The sequence below is a fragment of the Podarcis pityusensis genome (genome assembly GCF_964106645.2).
Source record: "Podarcis pityusensis genome assembly, chromosome: 13".
Lineage (NCBI taxonomy): Eukaryota > Metazoa > Chordata > Lepidosauria > Squamata > Lacertidae > Podarcis > Podarcis pityusensis.
In genome coordinates, this window is record NC_138038.1 from 19,955,651 (window position 1) to 19,968,521 (window position 12,871).

The 12,871-nt window shown below is 46.8% G+C and overlaps 1 protein-coding gene and 1 long non-coding RNA gene across 3 annotated transcripts in view; one reads left to right on the top strand and one right to left on the bottom strand.

The window, feature by feature from the left end:
- The window catches only part of FAM117A (family with sequence similarity 117 member A), a 38,643-nt gene extending 26,547 nt beyond the window's left edge, over nucleotides 1-12,096 (top strand). For both annotated transcript variants that reach the window (XM_080979427.1, XM_080979428.1), the window contains exons 3-8: nucleotides 2,527-2,616; nucleotides 4,385-4,498; nucleotides 5,898-6,032; nucleotides 7,047-7,275; nucleotides 9,166-9,286; nucleotides 10,374-12,096. In XM_080979427.1, coding sequence (XP_080835553.1) covers nucleotides 2,527-2,616; nucleotides 4,385-4,498; nucleotides 5,898-6,032; nucleotides 7,047-7,275; nucleotides 9,166-9,286; nucleotides 10,374-10,716 — 1,032 coding nt within the window. In that variant the 3' untranslated portion in view covers nucleotides 10,717-12,096. The remainder of the gene's footprint in view (nucleotides 1-2,526; nucleotides 2,617-4,384; nucleotides 4,499-5,897; nucleotides 6,033-7,046; nucleotides 7,276-9,165; nucleotides 9,287-10,373) is intronic.
- On the bottom strand, nucleotides 11,060-12,613 carry LOC308462172. The gene is made up of 2 exons (XR_013979041.1): nucleotides 12,418-12,613; nucleotides 11,060-12,171 (listed from the first exon to the last, which is right to left on the bottom strand). It is a non-coding gene; the product is annotated as an uncharacterized lncRNA (long non-coding RNA).
- Between the last annotated feature and the right edge of the window lie 258 nt (nucleotides 12,614-12,871).

Below are 12,871 nucleotides of genomic sequence, written 5' to 3' on the forward strand. Positions count from 1 at the left end.
CTTGACTGCAGAGCTCTAAGGTGATTGGGCCTTAATAGCTTTCTCTGCACTAGTATTGCTAATTTGCTACTGGTCTTGGAACATGCCCAACAAGATGGAAGCGTAACGTGTCCCAGCAGCCCAACCATCTGGGTTGTTGGACAGGGTGGCCTGTCCTCTTGCTTGTCCTGTAAATCAGGGGTAAGGTGGGGCCTTGAATGCTGGTGGTCTGGCAAGCCACTTGTCTGCAAGCGCTTGCCCGAACTTAGGCAATTCTGTCACCACCACTTCCTTTGCTTCTGTGCAGCCCCACCTTGAGGGCCGTTGATATCATAGGCCAGCAGTCCTTGCATGGCAAACCCCTTGAATAGCAGGAAACAGACAAGTGCAATGCTCACCATTAAGGATTGCCTCTCGCCATACAAACTGACCCAGACCCTTCGCTTGTCACCTGAGGCCCTTCTCTATGCCCCCCATCCCAGAGAGGTCCAGAGAGTGGCAACAAGAGAAAGGGGCCTTTTCTGTGGTGGCTCCCCATCTATGGAATGCTCTCCCCAGAGAGGCTCACCTGGCACCATCATTACATGTCTTTAGGAGCCAGGCAAAAACATTCCTCTGTACCCAGGCCTATGGTTATTAAATACTCTATGTATGGCCTGTGAAAGTGTGGGACTGTTATGATGATGACTATTTTATTATTAGGCTTTATATCAGTATGCTTTTTATTATGTTTTCATCACCGATGTTCTGTGATGTGGATTTAATGTTGTACCACCGCCCAGGGATCTTTTGATGAATGTATATAAATTTAATAAATAATATTAATAAATTTCCAGGCAGGTCACAGAGATTGAATGAGAGCTGCTGGGTGTCATTAAATGAATATAAGGCTTTTCCTTAGTCTTTGAATAATGTTCTGCCTATAGTAACTAATTTCATTGGCATCTTTACTTGGAATCTATTAGGATTTTGCTTGTAGCATTCAGCTTATTTTTCTTAAGAGTTTGTTTTGTGTACATGCAGTATTAAATTGCCCTGAGACATTGTGACGTGATGGACTACGGTTCCTGAATAAAGACCCAAGCATGGAAGCCTATAAGTTTGCTGGAAATATTATTGCAGGGCTATGTGGGAAGTAGGGCTGGGCGATATCTGGCTTACGACATTGTGATATATCACCAGCTAAACATCACAAAATACAGATATTATTATTATTATTTATTGAATTTATATACTGTCCTATACCCGGAGTTCTCACGGATATATCACGATGTCTGAAATAAGGATGGTGCCATGTAGAAGTGTTGGTTGCCTTTGTGGTTTTTCTCACGTTGTGATTTTTGCTGGCACCTGCTCTTGTGTTTTGCTGCCCCCCTGTATGAGGCAGGGGAGAGCTGAGCCACCAGGGTTAACAGGGGTTGCAGGAATCGAGAGATGCCTTGGCGGGCTTCAGTTTTTCACACTTGGTGATTTTTGCATAGCACACACCCATCAAGATTTGCAATACATTGCCAGGTCGAAAATTACGAAACTGATAATCACGATACGGACTCCAAACCAGTTTTTGATGATATATCACCCAGCCCTAAGGTAAAGGTAAAGGGACCCCTGACCATTAAGTCCAGTCGTGACCGACTCTGGGGTTGCGGCGCTCATCTCGCTTTATTGGCCGAGGGAGCCGGCATACAGCTTCCGGGTCATGTGGCCAGCATGACTAAGCAGCTTCTGGAGAACCAGAGCAGCACACGGAAACGCCGTTTATCTTCCCGCCGGAGCGGTACCTATTTATCTACTTGCACTTTGACCTGCTTTTGAACTGCTAGGTTGGCAGGAGCAGGGACCGAGCAACGGGAGCTCACTCTGTTGCGGGGATTCGAACCTCCAACCTTCTGATCGGCAAGTCCTAGGCTCTGTGGTTTAAGCCACAGCACCACCCGCGTCCCATATCACCCAGCCCCAGTGGGAGGCATATTCTCCCTCAAAAAGAAGTGGTATGGAGCTCCACTTGGACTTCACTGGCTGAAATGTGGATGAACACTCTTCTTGAGTTAAGGTTTTCCTCCTCTGGGAACACTTCTGGGCATAATTTTCCTGAAAGCAGCTTGTGTGGAACACAAGCTCTATGTGAATTTTGGCTATCGTACTCTGCAAGGAAGATGTGAAGGCATAGAAAGTCGTTCGCAAATCTTTCTTGAAAGTTTTAGTTGGGCTTTTTCCATCCAGGCCTGTGTAATCCATGACATTTTATACCAATGTCGTTGTGTAGGAAAACGGCGGCCAAGCATTCTGCCCTGGATTCCAAATGCACTGAGAGCAGCAGCCAGAGTTTCCTAGGTAGCATGGCAATGTGGTTGTACTCTTAGTTCCCATAGGAAAGTGATATATATTTTTTTTCATTTTCCAAAGTCCCACAAATTAGCCCTTCGGCATGACACTTCCTCCCTCCAATGGCATGTTTTCAGAATGACTCTTGCAAAGTAGACTGCCGTGTTGGAACTCGCTTGGACTGGCCGTGCTCTGCTGAACGCCTTGCTCCCTTCTTTGCAGACTCCTGTGTCCTGGCACGAAGCAGAGGTGGGGAAAGCCGCTGCCCATAAGCGCTCGGCCTCGTGGAGTAGCGTGGATCACCGCAGAGAGGTGAGAGAGCTGCTTAGCAAGCCAAACGAAAAGCATGCTTCCCGCACTGCACAGTGCGCAAAGGAAACTCAGCCACTGGCCTGCATTGAGCATCCCAGAAACCCAGAATTAGCGTCCTTCACAGATAACACAAATCGGCAGGTAGTTTTGTCAAATAAGGTACCTTCCCACTAGGCCCTGTGCAGGCTTTCCCAAGCTTAGGTCTCCAGCTGCTTTTGGACTACAACTCCCATCATTCCTAGCTAGCAGGACCAGCAGACAGGAATGATGGGAATTGTAGTCCAAAAGCAGCTGGAGGCCCAAGTTTGGGAAACCATGGTTTATAGTAATAAACCAGTTGTTGCTGCTGTTGCTGAATGCTGCTTGCAATCCTCACAAGCAGTGGCAGGGAGGAGGCACCACACTCACCGAAAGCAGTAGTGGCTGGTGCGCATTGGTAGGGCGTACGTCAAGCAGAGGCTTGACAACCATATGTCAGGAGTGCTCTGATGGTGTTTCCTGCTTGGCAGAGGGTTGGACTCGATGGCCCTTGTGGTCTCTTCCAACTCTATGATTCTATGATTCTATGTGAAGGCAAGGGACCCAACAGCAGGGGGAGCCAGAGCCAGCTGATTCTGCCTTTATTACCATCCTCCTTGTTGAGTTCTATACAGAGGTGTAAGCTGACACTTTCTGTAATGATTGTAAGTAAGAAGGCAGGGAGTAGGGGCTGGCTGAGGACAGGCTGAGATGGGTGGGGCAGCGCCCCATTTGCCCTAAGAGGCAAGACTCTGCAGACAACGTCAGGCTAGTGGTCCATTAACTCAGCATTGCTTACAGTGCCTAGCAGAAGCCTTGGAACTAGCTCAAAATAAAAAAGGAGATTATTATTTATTTTTTAAACAAGGTTTCATGCACCCAATGGATTTCACATAAGTATCTTTGAGGGCAAAATATAATAAACCTGGCAGTGTCTCTTCTCCAGTGAGGGAAATTAGAGGCCACCTAGAGAATAAGCTATGTTCCCAACTCCTTCTGTAGGTTCTCTCAAACAGTTCAAAGTGCTTGTTTCTTCCCGTGCAAAAGCTATATGGTAAAACACATTGGATGCATCGAGTTTCTCATATATACATGCGTACATACACACACATATATACAAATACATACATATATATGTGTGTTTTTTCCATGAATAGTGGTTATTAGGTGTTGCCTCTTCCTTTCGAAAGGATGCTCTTTGTGTTTGTGTGGGTGTTTTAAAAAAACACAGCAGAAACGGCCCCACAGATTTCAGAGGAAGCCCCCTGCAGAGCGAACAAGAGGCCTCCATTGCCCACAGGAAGCAGAGCAGCTGTTGCTGCTGCTGCTTCCCTGGCTTGTGTTTGCAAAAAACCAGGCCTAGCTGTGTGACTTCCAGTTGCTTAAAAGACAACACCTCAAAAAGGTGACACCTCCTTAGAGGAAAGACTGGTCCTATCAGACGATCTGATAATTGGGCAGCAAGTTATCCCAGATGGCTGAGTTCCTTAGAGTATGGTGCTGATAATGCCAAGGTCACAGGTTCGATCCCTGCATGGTGGGACAACGGCTTATTTTCCTACATTGTAGGGATTTGGACAAAAGGATCCTCAGGGTCCCTTCCAACTCTACGAATCCATGGCTGTAAGCCGGCACTGGAAGGGCACCTTGCAGAAGTTGCCCCCTGTGCTTGTCATGCATTGCGCATGGGCAGAAGAAATTGTGAGGTCCTTTGCCTCTTCTAAATGCAGGTTGCATTCTCATTCCCCAGATTGCCAAACTGAAGCAGCAGCTCCAGAGAACGAAACTCAGTGCCCGGAATAGCAAAGAGAAAGACCAGATCTCCCCCGTCCAGGGGGATCATAGTGTCCTCTCGCCCGCCAAGGTAGGCACCGCATCCCTCTCCTTTGTTTGCCCCCATCCAGCCAGAGGAAAACAGGGTCCAGCTGTCGATGGACTGTTGGCAAGAGATGAGCTCGAGGCTATTTTTGGGAAAGAGTTTGAAGTATTCAATTCTGCTGCTGCATTTGCAGGGTGGGGGAGGGCAAAACCATTCTCTTCAGCCCCACCCAAAACAATGCGAGGAATTTGGGGGGGCGCACACACACTTCCTACTGGCCTGTGCTGGCTGCTGTGTATGTGGAGGTCAAGAGCCTTGCTCCAAGCTCAAGTGATCGTTCTTGAGCTGCCCTTTGAACTAGGCATTCAAGGTTCATTTCTCAGGATCCAGGTCTCTCGGCATCCCTTGGACCAAAAAAAGGAGAGGGTTCAGTGTTTGAGAGGCATGTGATTAGAAGGGTATTAGGAAGCAGGACTTAGGAGAGACCTTTGAGAGCGCATTGCCAGATGGGTCAGGGACGGGTTGCATGGACCAGTGCTCTGAGTCTTCATCATACTAGACCAGAGTGGTGGAACTGGCCTATTAAGTATGCACCTACTTGACCGGTGCCCTTCCAGATGTTGTTGCCCCTGCCCACATGGCCCAGTGTCAGCAATGCCTAGGCAACACGATGACCATGTACGTACGCAATAGATAATCTTTATAGAATTCCTTCAAACCATAACAAGTACAAAATGAAATCTTTAGTCTCAAAGTCTCTGAAAATCTTTAACTGAAGCGAGGTACCAGACTTTGTACGATGAAAGACAAGCTGTGAAGCTTTGTGTATTCAGCAAATATGATGTCCAACACTGAACAGTGATTCCGGATATTGACTACTGTTTCGCAGAATTCGTCAGCAGGGTCCCCAACCCCTGACCTCTCAGTATCCCTTGGGCAAACAAAGAGGAGAGCATTCGAAGCTCAGTATTAGGGAAGGACCTGATTGGCTGTAGAGCAGTGGGTCTCAAACTTTCAGAATAAAAATTTGCTCGTGCCACACCCAGTTTCTTTAGTGATAAGAAATACATTGGAAAATTAAAAGAAACAGCTAGCTGTGCTTGATTTTGGAAAGAAACCTATCTGTACTCTGCAAATTAAGAATTTTTTTATACTGTACTATACTGAAATGTTTAGTACAGTTTCTTTAGTGATAAGAAATACATTGGAAAATTAAAAGAAACAGCTAGCTGTGCTTGATTTTGGAAAGAAACCTATCCATATTCTGCAAATTAAGAATTTTTTATACTGTACTATACTGAAATGTTTAAATGTTTCTTTGATTTTCCTTGAATCTTCCCATTCTCGCCACACTCTTAAAGAACCATTGCTGTAGTGAATACTTTCCTTGCAAAAAAGGTGTCGGTGGCTTGTTTTACCACATTGCTGGATGTCCTTGTTGCAGGTTTCCCCACCTGCACCCTTTCCAGCCCTGACTGTTGCGCCGATCAGCCCCTGTTTGCACAACAGCCTCGACGGTCTCAATCAAGAACTGGAAGAAGTGTTTGTAAAAGAGCAAGGAGATGAGGAGCTCCTCAGGGTGAGTTACGGCTGGTTCCCAAAACTCTGCTGGGCAGAACACACCTTTGTGGCCCCTTTTGCCATCTTTTGCACCACTAGTTGAATACAAAGCTCCCATTCATGACATACCCTGAGCTGTACACTGAAATTCTCTGTACTGAAATTTCCAAACACTCATCTAGAAACAGTTATGGCTGTTTTAAAGTACAGATAGGGTGAACCTACAGCATCAGCAGCTAGCCACAGCCAGCCCCTTGTTCTCAATGAGGGCCGCTGACTTTCTATGGTGATTTTATTTTTATTTTTAAAAGAAATCTCCAAATGCTTGAGGAATCCTACGGTACTAACCTCGTCTCCTGCGACTTAGAAACAGACCACACCTAAAGGTTCATAACACGCTTTAAGCACATGTTTGATTTGGTTCTCTTGAACTCTGGGGCTGCATTGCATCCTTCCCTCGCTCCATAGCTGGCCTTTGAGTCACAGCAGATGTGCAACGTCTCCTCTGGAGGGCAAACTACAGCTGTTTATAGCAAAATGCCTGCACTGCTGCAGGAGAGGGTCTTGGGTTTTTTCCCCCTCCCAATAAATGCGTTGATCTTGCAGTAAAGTAAAGGGACCCCTGACCATTAGGTCCAGCCGTGACTGACTCTGGGGTTGCGGCACTCATCTTGCTTTACTGGCTGAGGGAGCTTCCGGGTCATGCAGCCAGCATGACTAAGCCACTTCTGACGAACCAGAGCAATGCACGGAAACGCCGTTTACCTTCCCGCTGGAGCGGTACCTATTTATCTACTTGCACTTTGACGTGCTTTCGAACTGCTAGGTGGGCAGGAGCAGGGACCGAGCAACGGGAGCTCACCCCATCGCGGGGATTCGAACCGCCGACCCTTCTGATCAGCAAGCCCAAGGCTCTCTGGTTTAACCCACAGCGCCACCCGTGTTCCTCTTGCAGTAGCTGCCCTGAAATAAGAGCTGGGGTAAAAAGGCCCTAAGTGAACCAGTATTAATTTAAGAAGTGTCTTCCTTCTAGATCCTGGATGTCCCCGATGGCCACAGAGCCCCAGCCCCGCTGCCGAGAAGCACCAGAGAAGCCTTACTGCTGCGGGTGGAGCACAGCAGTAGCAGCTGCAGCAGCCTCTCTCTCTCTCCGTCCCCTTCAGCTGCCTTTGGGCGGTCCCCACACACGCCTGCCCAAGCAGCAACAGAGGAGCTTTCCCCCAGTGTGCTGGATAAGCCGCCAGTGGAAGCTAAGGGAAAAGGTAAGCCAGAAGGGGGCTAGTAAGAGGCATGTTGGGAGCCTTAGAAAGTTGCACATTTTTTAAAGAGGTTTTTCCAGGCCTTGTTTGCCCCCCACCCTCTTGACCCCCACCCTCCACAGTACAAGAACACAGCCTGGAAGCTGGAGGGGACAGCATAGGGTGCTCCCCAGGCATCACTATTTATCGAACAGTCATCCTGATTTGTTTGCAGGGAGGTCAGACGGCGTTGGTTATTGAATGAGCCTTCGCTCTGATTGGTTTGTGTAGATGATGTTGCATCAAAGCAAGTCTCCCCACAATTTTCCAGACGCTTAGCTGCAAAAAGTCCGATCTTTCGGGGAAGTGGGTTTTTGTTGTTGCTGTTTTTGGCGCAAGACCCTCCCAATCCTGAAGGAGCGTCTCCACCTCCATCATTCAGCCCGGACACTGAGGTCCAGCTCCGAGGGCCTTCTGGTGGTTCCCTCACTGAGAGAAGTGAGGTTACAGGGAACCAGGCAGAGGTAGTGGCACCCGCCCTGCGGAACGCCCTCCTGTCAGATGTCAAGGAAATAAATAACTCTCTGACTTTTAGAAGACATCTGAAGGCAGCCCTGATTAGGGAAGTTTTTAATGTTTGATGTTTTACCGTGTTTTTAATATTCTGTTGGGAGCCGCCCAGAGTGGCTGGGGAAACCCAGCCAGATGAGTGGGGTATAAATTATTATTATTATTGTTATTATTATTATTAATTGGCTTCAGTTGCACAACCTAAATTTACTGGAATGTGATTGAATCCTGCCAGAAAACAGTGTCAGCACATCAACGCCCATAGACTCACCTTGGAATTGTGGGGGAGGGTAACCAAAAGCAAGCACTGGAGCATGAAACTCATTTTACTGACTTGCACTAAATCGCTAACTCAAAGCAATTAAACCCTAAAATAAAGAGATCTAGCCTGCTCTTCCCTTTCCATGGATCATCAGTGTCCACAAACCAGTTGAAGGGAAGAGTACGGATATTAGGGATCGCAAAGAGTGTGATGTGCCTATACAAGGTCACAGTCTAATTAATTGGATTGAACTTCATTCTAAATCTGACCCTGCTCATTCAGGATTTCACATCTTTTATCCCTAAATAATTGCCGTTCTAATTATTTGGGCATTTAGAATCCTCCCGACTGTATCAAACCAAATTTCTCAAGTCTTATATGAAGATAAATGGTGAAAATCCCACCATACGTCCACCGTATGATCTCTCCTTCTTTACATATGGACCTGGCTGCTAGTTTTGTAAGCTTTTCTTTTTTTATGGCAGCAAGGGCAGGGAAAAGCCCACTGTATTCTGTGATGCTTTGTGGAGCCCAGTGAAGGGGGAAAGGATGGAGGGAGGACTTGTAAACATTGGAGACGTTTCTGGGAGTGTCCCCTGAATGTGTAAGAAGGAAAACCAGGAATGTGTGGTGAAGGGAGAAGTTGGAAACAGGAAGCAGATACCCAAGAGCAGGAGGTAGCAGGCCAGACTTCCAAAACTGACCAAACCCAAAACTTTCCTTCTCTTTACAGGATACACAGACAGCCCCGAATCTGCATGTGAATCTTTATTGATAAGCACCTTTACCAACCACCAGTTTGTTTAAAACTATGTGTCACTGCAGTTTGCAACAAAAGTATAAAAGTGATGCCATCTAAGCAGTGACTCCATAGGGATTTTGCCTATACAGATAAAAAACCCTGGATTTTTAATAAGGCTGAGTGTACAGAAGACACAGCAAGAATAGCTTTAGAATCAATGACCTGGATGGGACATTATGCAAACGATTCTTCCAGATATAGATGCATTACAGCATTACTGGTTCTGCATTTGTCTGTGTCACATTTAAGCCTTTCTCTTTTTCTCCCCCGCTTCCGCCAGAAAATGGCAGCACTTCTCCAGTCCTTGCCTTTGCCCTGTCTCCTCGTCCCAACCACACCTATGTGTTCAAGCGGGAACCTCCAGAGGGTTGTGAGAAAATCCGGGCTTTTGAGGAAGCTGCGTAAGTAAGAAGGGTATTTGCCTCTAGGGACACAGCAGGCCGAGATAACTGCAGCCTTACATAATGCAGTCCACTTCCTACAGGATCAGCCCTGGGAAACCTCTGGTCTGTGGTCCAAATTAAAAAGGTAAAGGGACCCCTGACCATTAGGTCCAGTTGTGGCCGACTCTGGGGTTGCAGCACTCATCTCGCTTTATTGGCCGAGGGAGCTGGCATACAGCTTCCGGGTCATGCGGCCAGCATGACTAAGCCGCTTCTGGCGAACCAGAGCAGCGCACGGAAACGCCGTTTACCTTCCCACCAGAGCGGTACCTATTTATCTACTTGCACTTTGACGTGCTTTCGAACTGCTAGGTTGGCAGGAGCAGGGACCGAGCAACAGAAGCTTACCCTGTCATGGGGATTCGAACCGCCAACCTTCTGATCGGCAAGTCCTAGGCTCTGTGGTTTAATCCACAGCGCCACCTGCGTCCCGTGGTCCCAATTAGGGGGTCCTAATTTAGCCCCTGAGGCTGCTTCCCCCCAAATACACACCCATGCACCTGATGTCATATGTGAGGGACAAATGAAGAACTGGGAGCCTTAAAGTGTACCCCTGATTGGCACTGACAGCAAGCCCTACTTGCCAAGAACAATCAGCTGACTGGCCGTGACAGCAAACTCTGCCCAAAGTTGGGCTTTCTATAAGAGCCTGTTGGCTGAAAGGTTAAACAGCAAATGGTGCAGGGAGGAATGCTTTTCCTAATGTCATGGTGATGTCAAGTGATTGACATGTGAGTGGCCCACAGGGGTTGGGGGAACATCACGATCCAACCTACCAATCAGCCCTCAGCATTCCTAACGATCAGTCACGATGGCTGGGGCTGATAGGAGTTGGACCCTGCAGGTGTTGTTGGACCACAGATTCCCCGCCCATGTCCCAAAGTGCAAGACCAAGAAACGTCAAAAGATTCTCTTCCTTCACGCTCCTCCTTGCTGTTCTCACTGTAAAGGATCTTTACAACCACCAGTCGAAACTCTCAGCCAGTTGATGGCATCAATCCTTGCATTCCTCATCTCTTTGTCCTTGTGGTTTCTTCCTCTCCAGGCCTCCAAGCCCCGATCAGACTTTCCTGCCCTCCTGTCCCGATAAGAACAAAGTTCACTTCAACCCAACTGGCTCTGCCTTTTGCCGATTCAGCCTGGTGAAGCCTTTTATTCCCACTGTGGACTTCCTGTTCAGAGACTTCTCTTCCTCTCCCAGCCCCATGCCACCGGGCACATTCTCCTCCTGCCAGCCCACTCACACGGTCCCAATCCTCGGTTTGCGGAAAGACTCGAGGGGAGACGACTTCAGCGAGAACCCAAAATCTCCTCCGCTGGGCTTGGAGACTTGGAAGCGGCACCAGGCTGAAGACACCGTCCTCTTCCACAGCTCCCTGGTTGTCTGAAGCTCAGAGGGGCAGACCCAAAATGAATCTGTGGTCCCTCCATGGCCTGTGGAGAAGAGTGCCTTGGAATGCAGAGAACAGAGCACTTCTAGAACACAAGTCCTCCAGCAACTGCCTTAAAAAAATGCAGACTGCCACTGGACTTTTCTGCAGCCGCAGTAGTTTTTTCCCCTTTTGACTCCTGGTACTTAAAAGCACTTCAATTCCCTAGAAGTTCATGTCACTGTCCTGCTATTGCGATGTCCAAAGAACCCCTCATCCTCTCTGATGGAATATACACACTATAAGCTACCGGGTTTTTCCTCCTCTTGTTTGCTTGCTGGGTGAGGCAAGAGCTCATGTATGTTTTGTTTTGTTTTGTTTTGTTTTGTTTTGAATTATCCTAAGGATGTGTCTCAGGCTTTCGACAGACTAGGGAGGATGAAAGGTTTACATGTATCCAGAGGAACTGGTGTACGCTGCTCTAGTAGATGGCTGCCGGGCAAGAGTTGTGCTGGGCAATCTGTTTCCAGGGAATGAGACATCTAGAGATTATTTTGCATCCTGCCCTGCACTCTATGAGACTAGCATTACTGGAACACAGCTAAATGCTTGAAAGAAGCATTTTCTCTTCCAATCATGCTGTAACAGTTGGAAGTTGAATTGACAGAAATTCAACTTGTGTGCCTTTTTTGAGGTCTTACTCCCTTCCCTTATGGAGTAAGAATAAGGGAATGGTCTCTCTTTTCCCCCTCCCTCCTCATACACTCCCCAGACATCTTTTCCAGTGGACCTCTTGAGGAGATTTCTTGCAACAGTTCTGGCAAAGGAAACTGATGCTGAAGCCAGAACAATGTCTAAAGTTCCCTGGTGGAATGCAGCTCTTAGCATATCAAATCCACTTCCTTCCTTTTTTTAATTGTAATGATTTGGCCAGTCCAGTTAGGTCTGACACTACTACAATTCTGGCTGATGAGTCAGGGGGATCTGCTCAGCTTTAACCTTACTTTTTAATGCACAGAACACTCCAAAGATCCCATGGTTCACTTAAACTTACATTTTAGGCCACCCGCATCCCCACCCCCCACAGCACAACTGTGAAAGGCCTTAAACCTGGTGATGCCTTGATTGCAAAGTATTAGAAATGAAAGCAACTCGTCTTTTTGCTAAGCCTCTGGATTGCATTGAAAAGGTTTTCTTGAACCTGAGATGGAAACTATATTTTCTATTTGAAAACAGTATTTTTGCAGCTACTTTTGAAGTTTTGTAAATTTTAATGTATGTATCACAAAAGCTTAAGGAAGAATGTTAGCCTTGGAGGATCACTGCCTTGTCTTGGAGAGGCTTTTGCAGATTTTGGTGTTTAAACCAATTAAAAAAATAAAATTGTTCGGTATCTGAGGTATCTGTACTGTGCCTTGTCTGAGTAGAGATTGGTCAGTGGGATTGGATGAAGTGTGGGACACACTTGCAGCTCTGTAAAAAGAATAAGAAATCTACAGATGAGTGGCATATTCTTGGGTTGGTATTTGCTTGTTATCCCATCAGTTGAACCTATTAACTAATTTCTAGTGAAAGAGTTTGGCTTAAACTGGGAATAATATACTTTAGGAGGCTGTAGATATCAATTAATACAGGCTTTAAGTATACATCTCCTTTCCTGATGAGGTCAAGACCATCCTAATGAGCTCAGAGACTGGTAACAATGCATGTTAAACTTACAAGGAGCAGAAGAGCCAGAACATTTTTTCAGGAGGCTGTGGACTTTGGCTGATGGGAGGTTTGTGACTGCCACATCATCCTTCCCATGTCACGTCAAGGCCATCCTAATGAGTTCAGAGACGAGTAACAGTAGTAGATGGCAACAATGGCTGCATAGCATGCTGAACTTGGAGAAGCAGAGGAGAGACATTTGGGAGCCAGGTAACATCTATAAAGACCAGGTGTTCAACTGAGACAGCATATAAGCTTCAAAGGGAGTCACCATGACTACTGAAGTTTTTGTTTGGCTTTTTTAATGATCAAGGGACATATCAGTTTTCTTAATTAAGCAAACAGGCCACTCTGGGTTGTAAACAGCAGGATTTAATCGGGGCAACCTTCCCTAAAAGGGATTTAATTTGCTAGGTTTCTTGAGTCATTTACCATTAGAAAATCAAAGCAGAGGTTAGGAAAG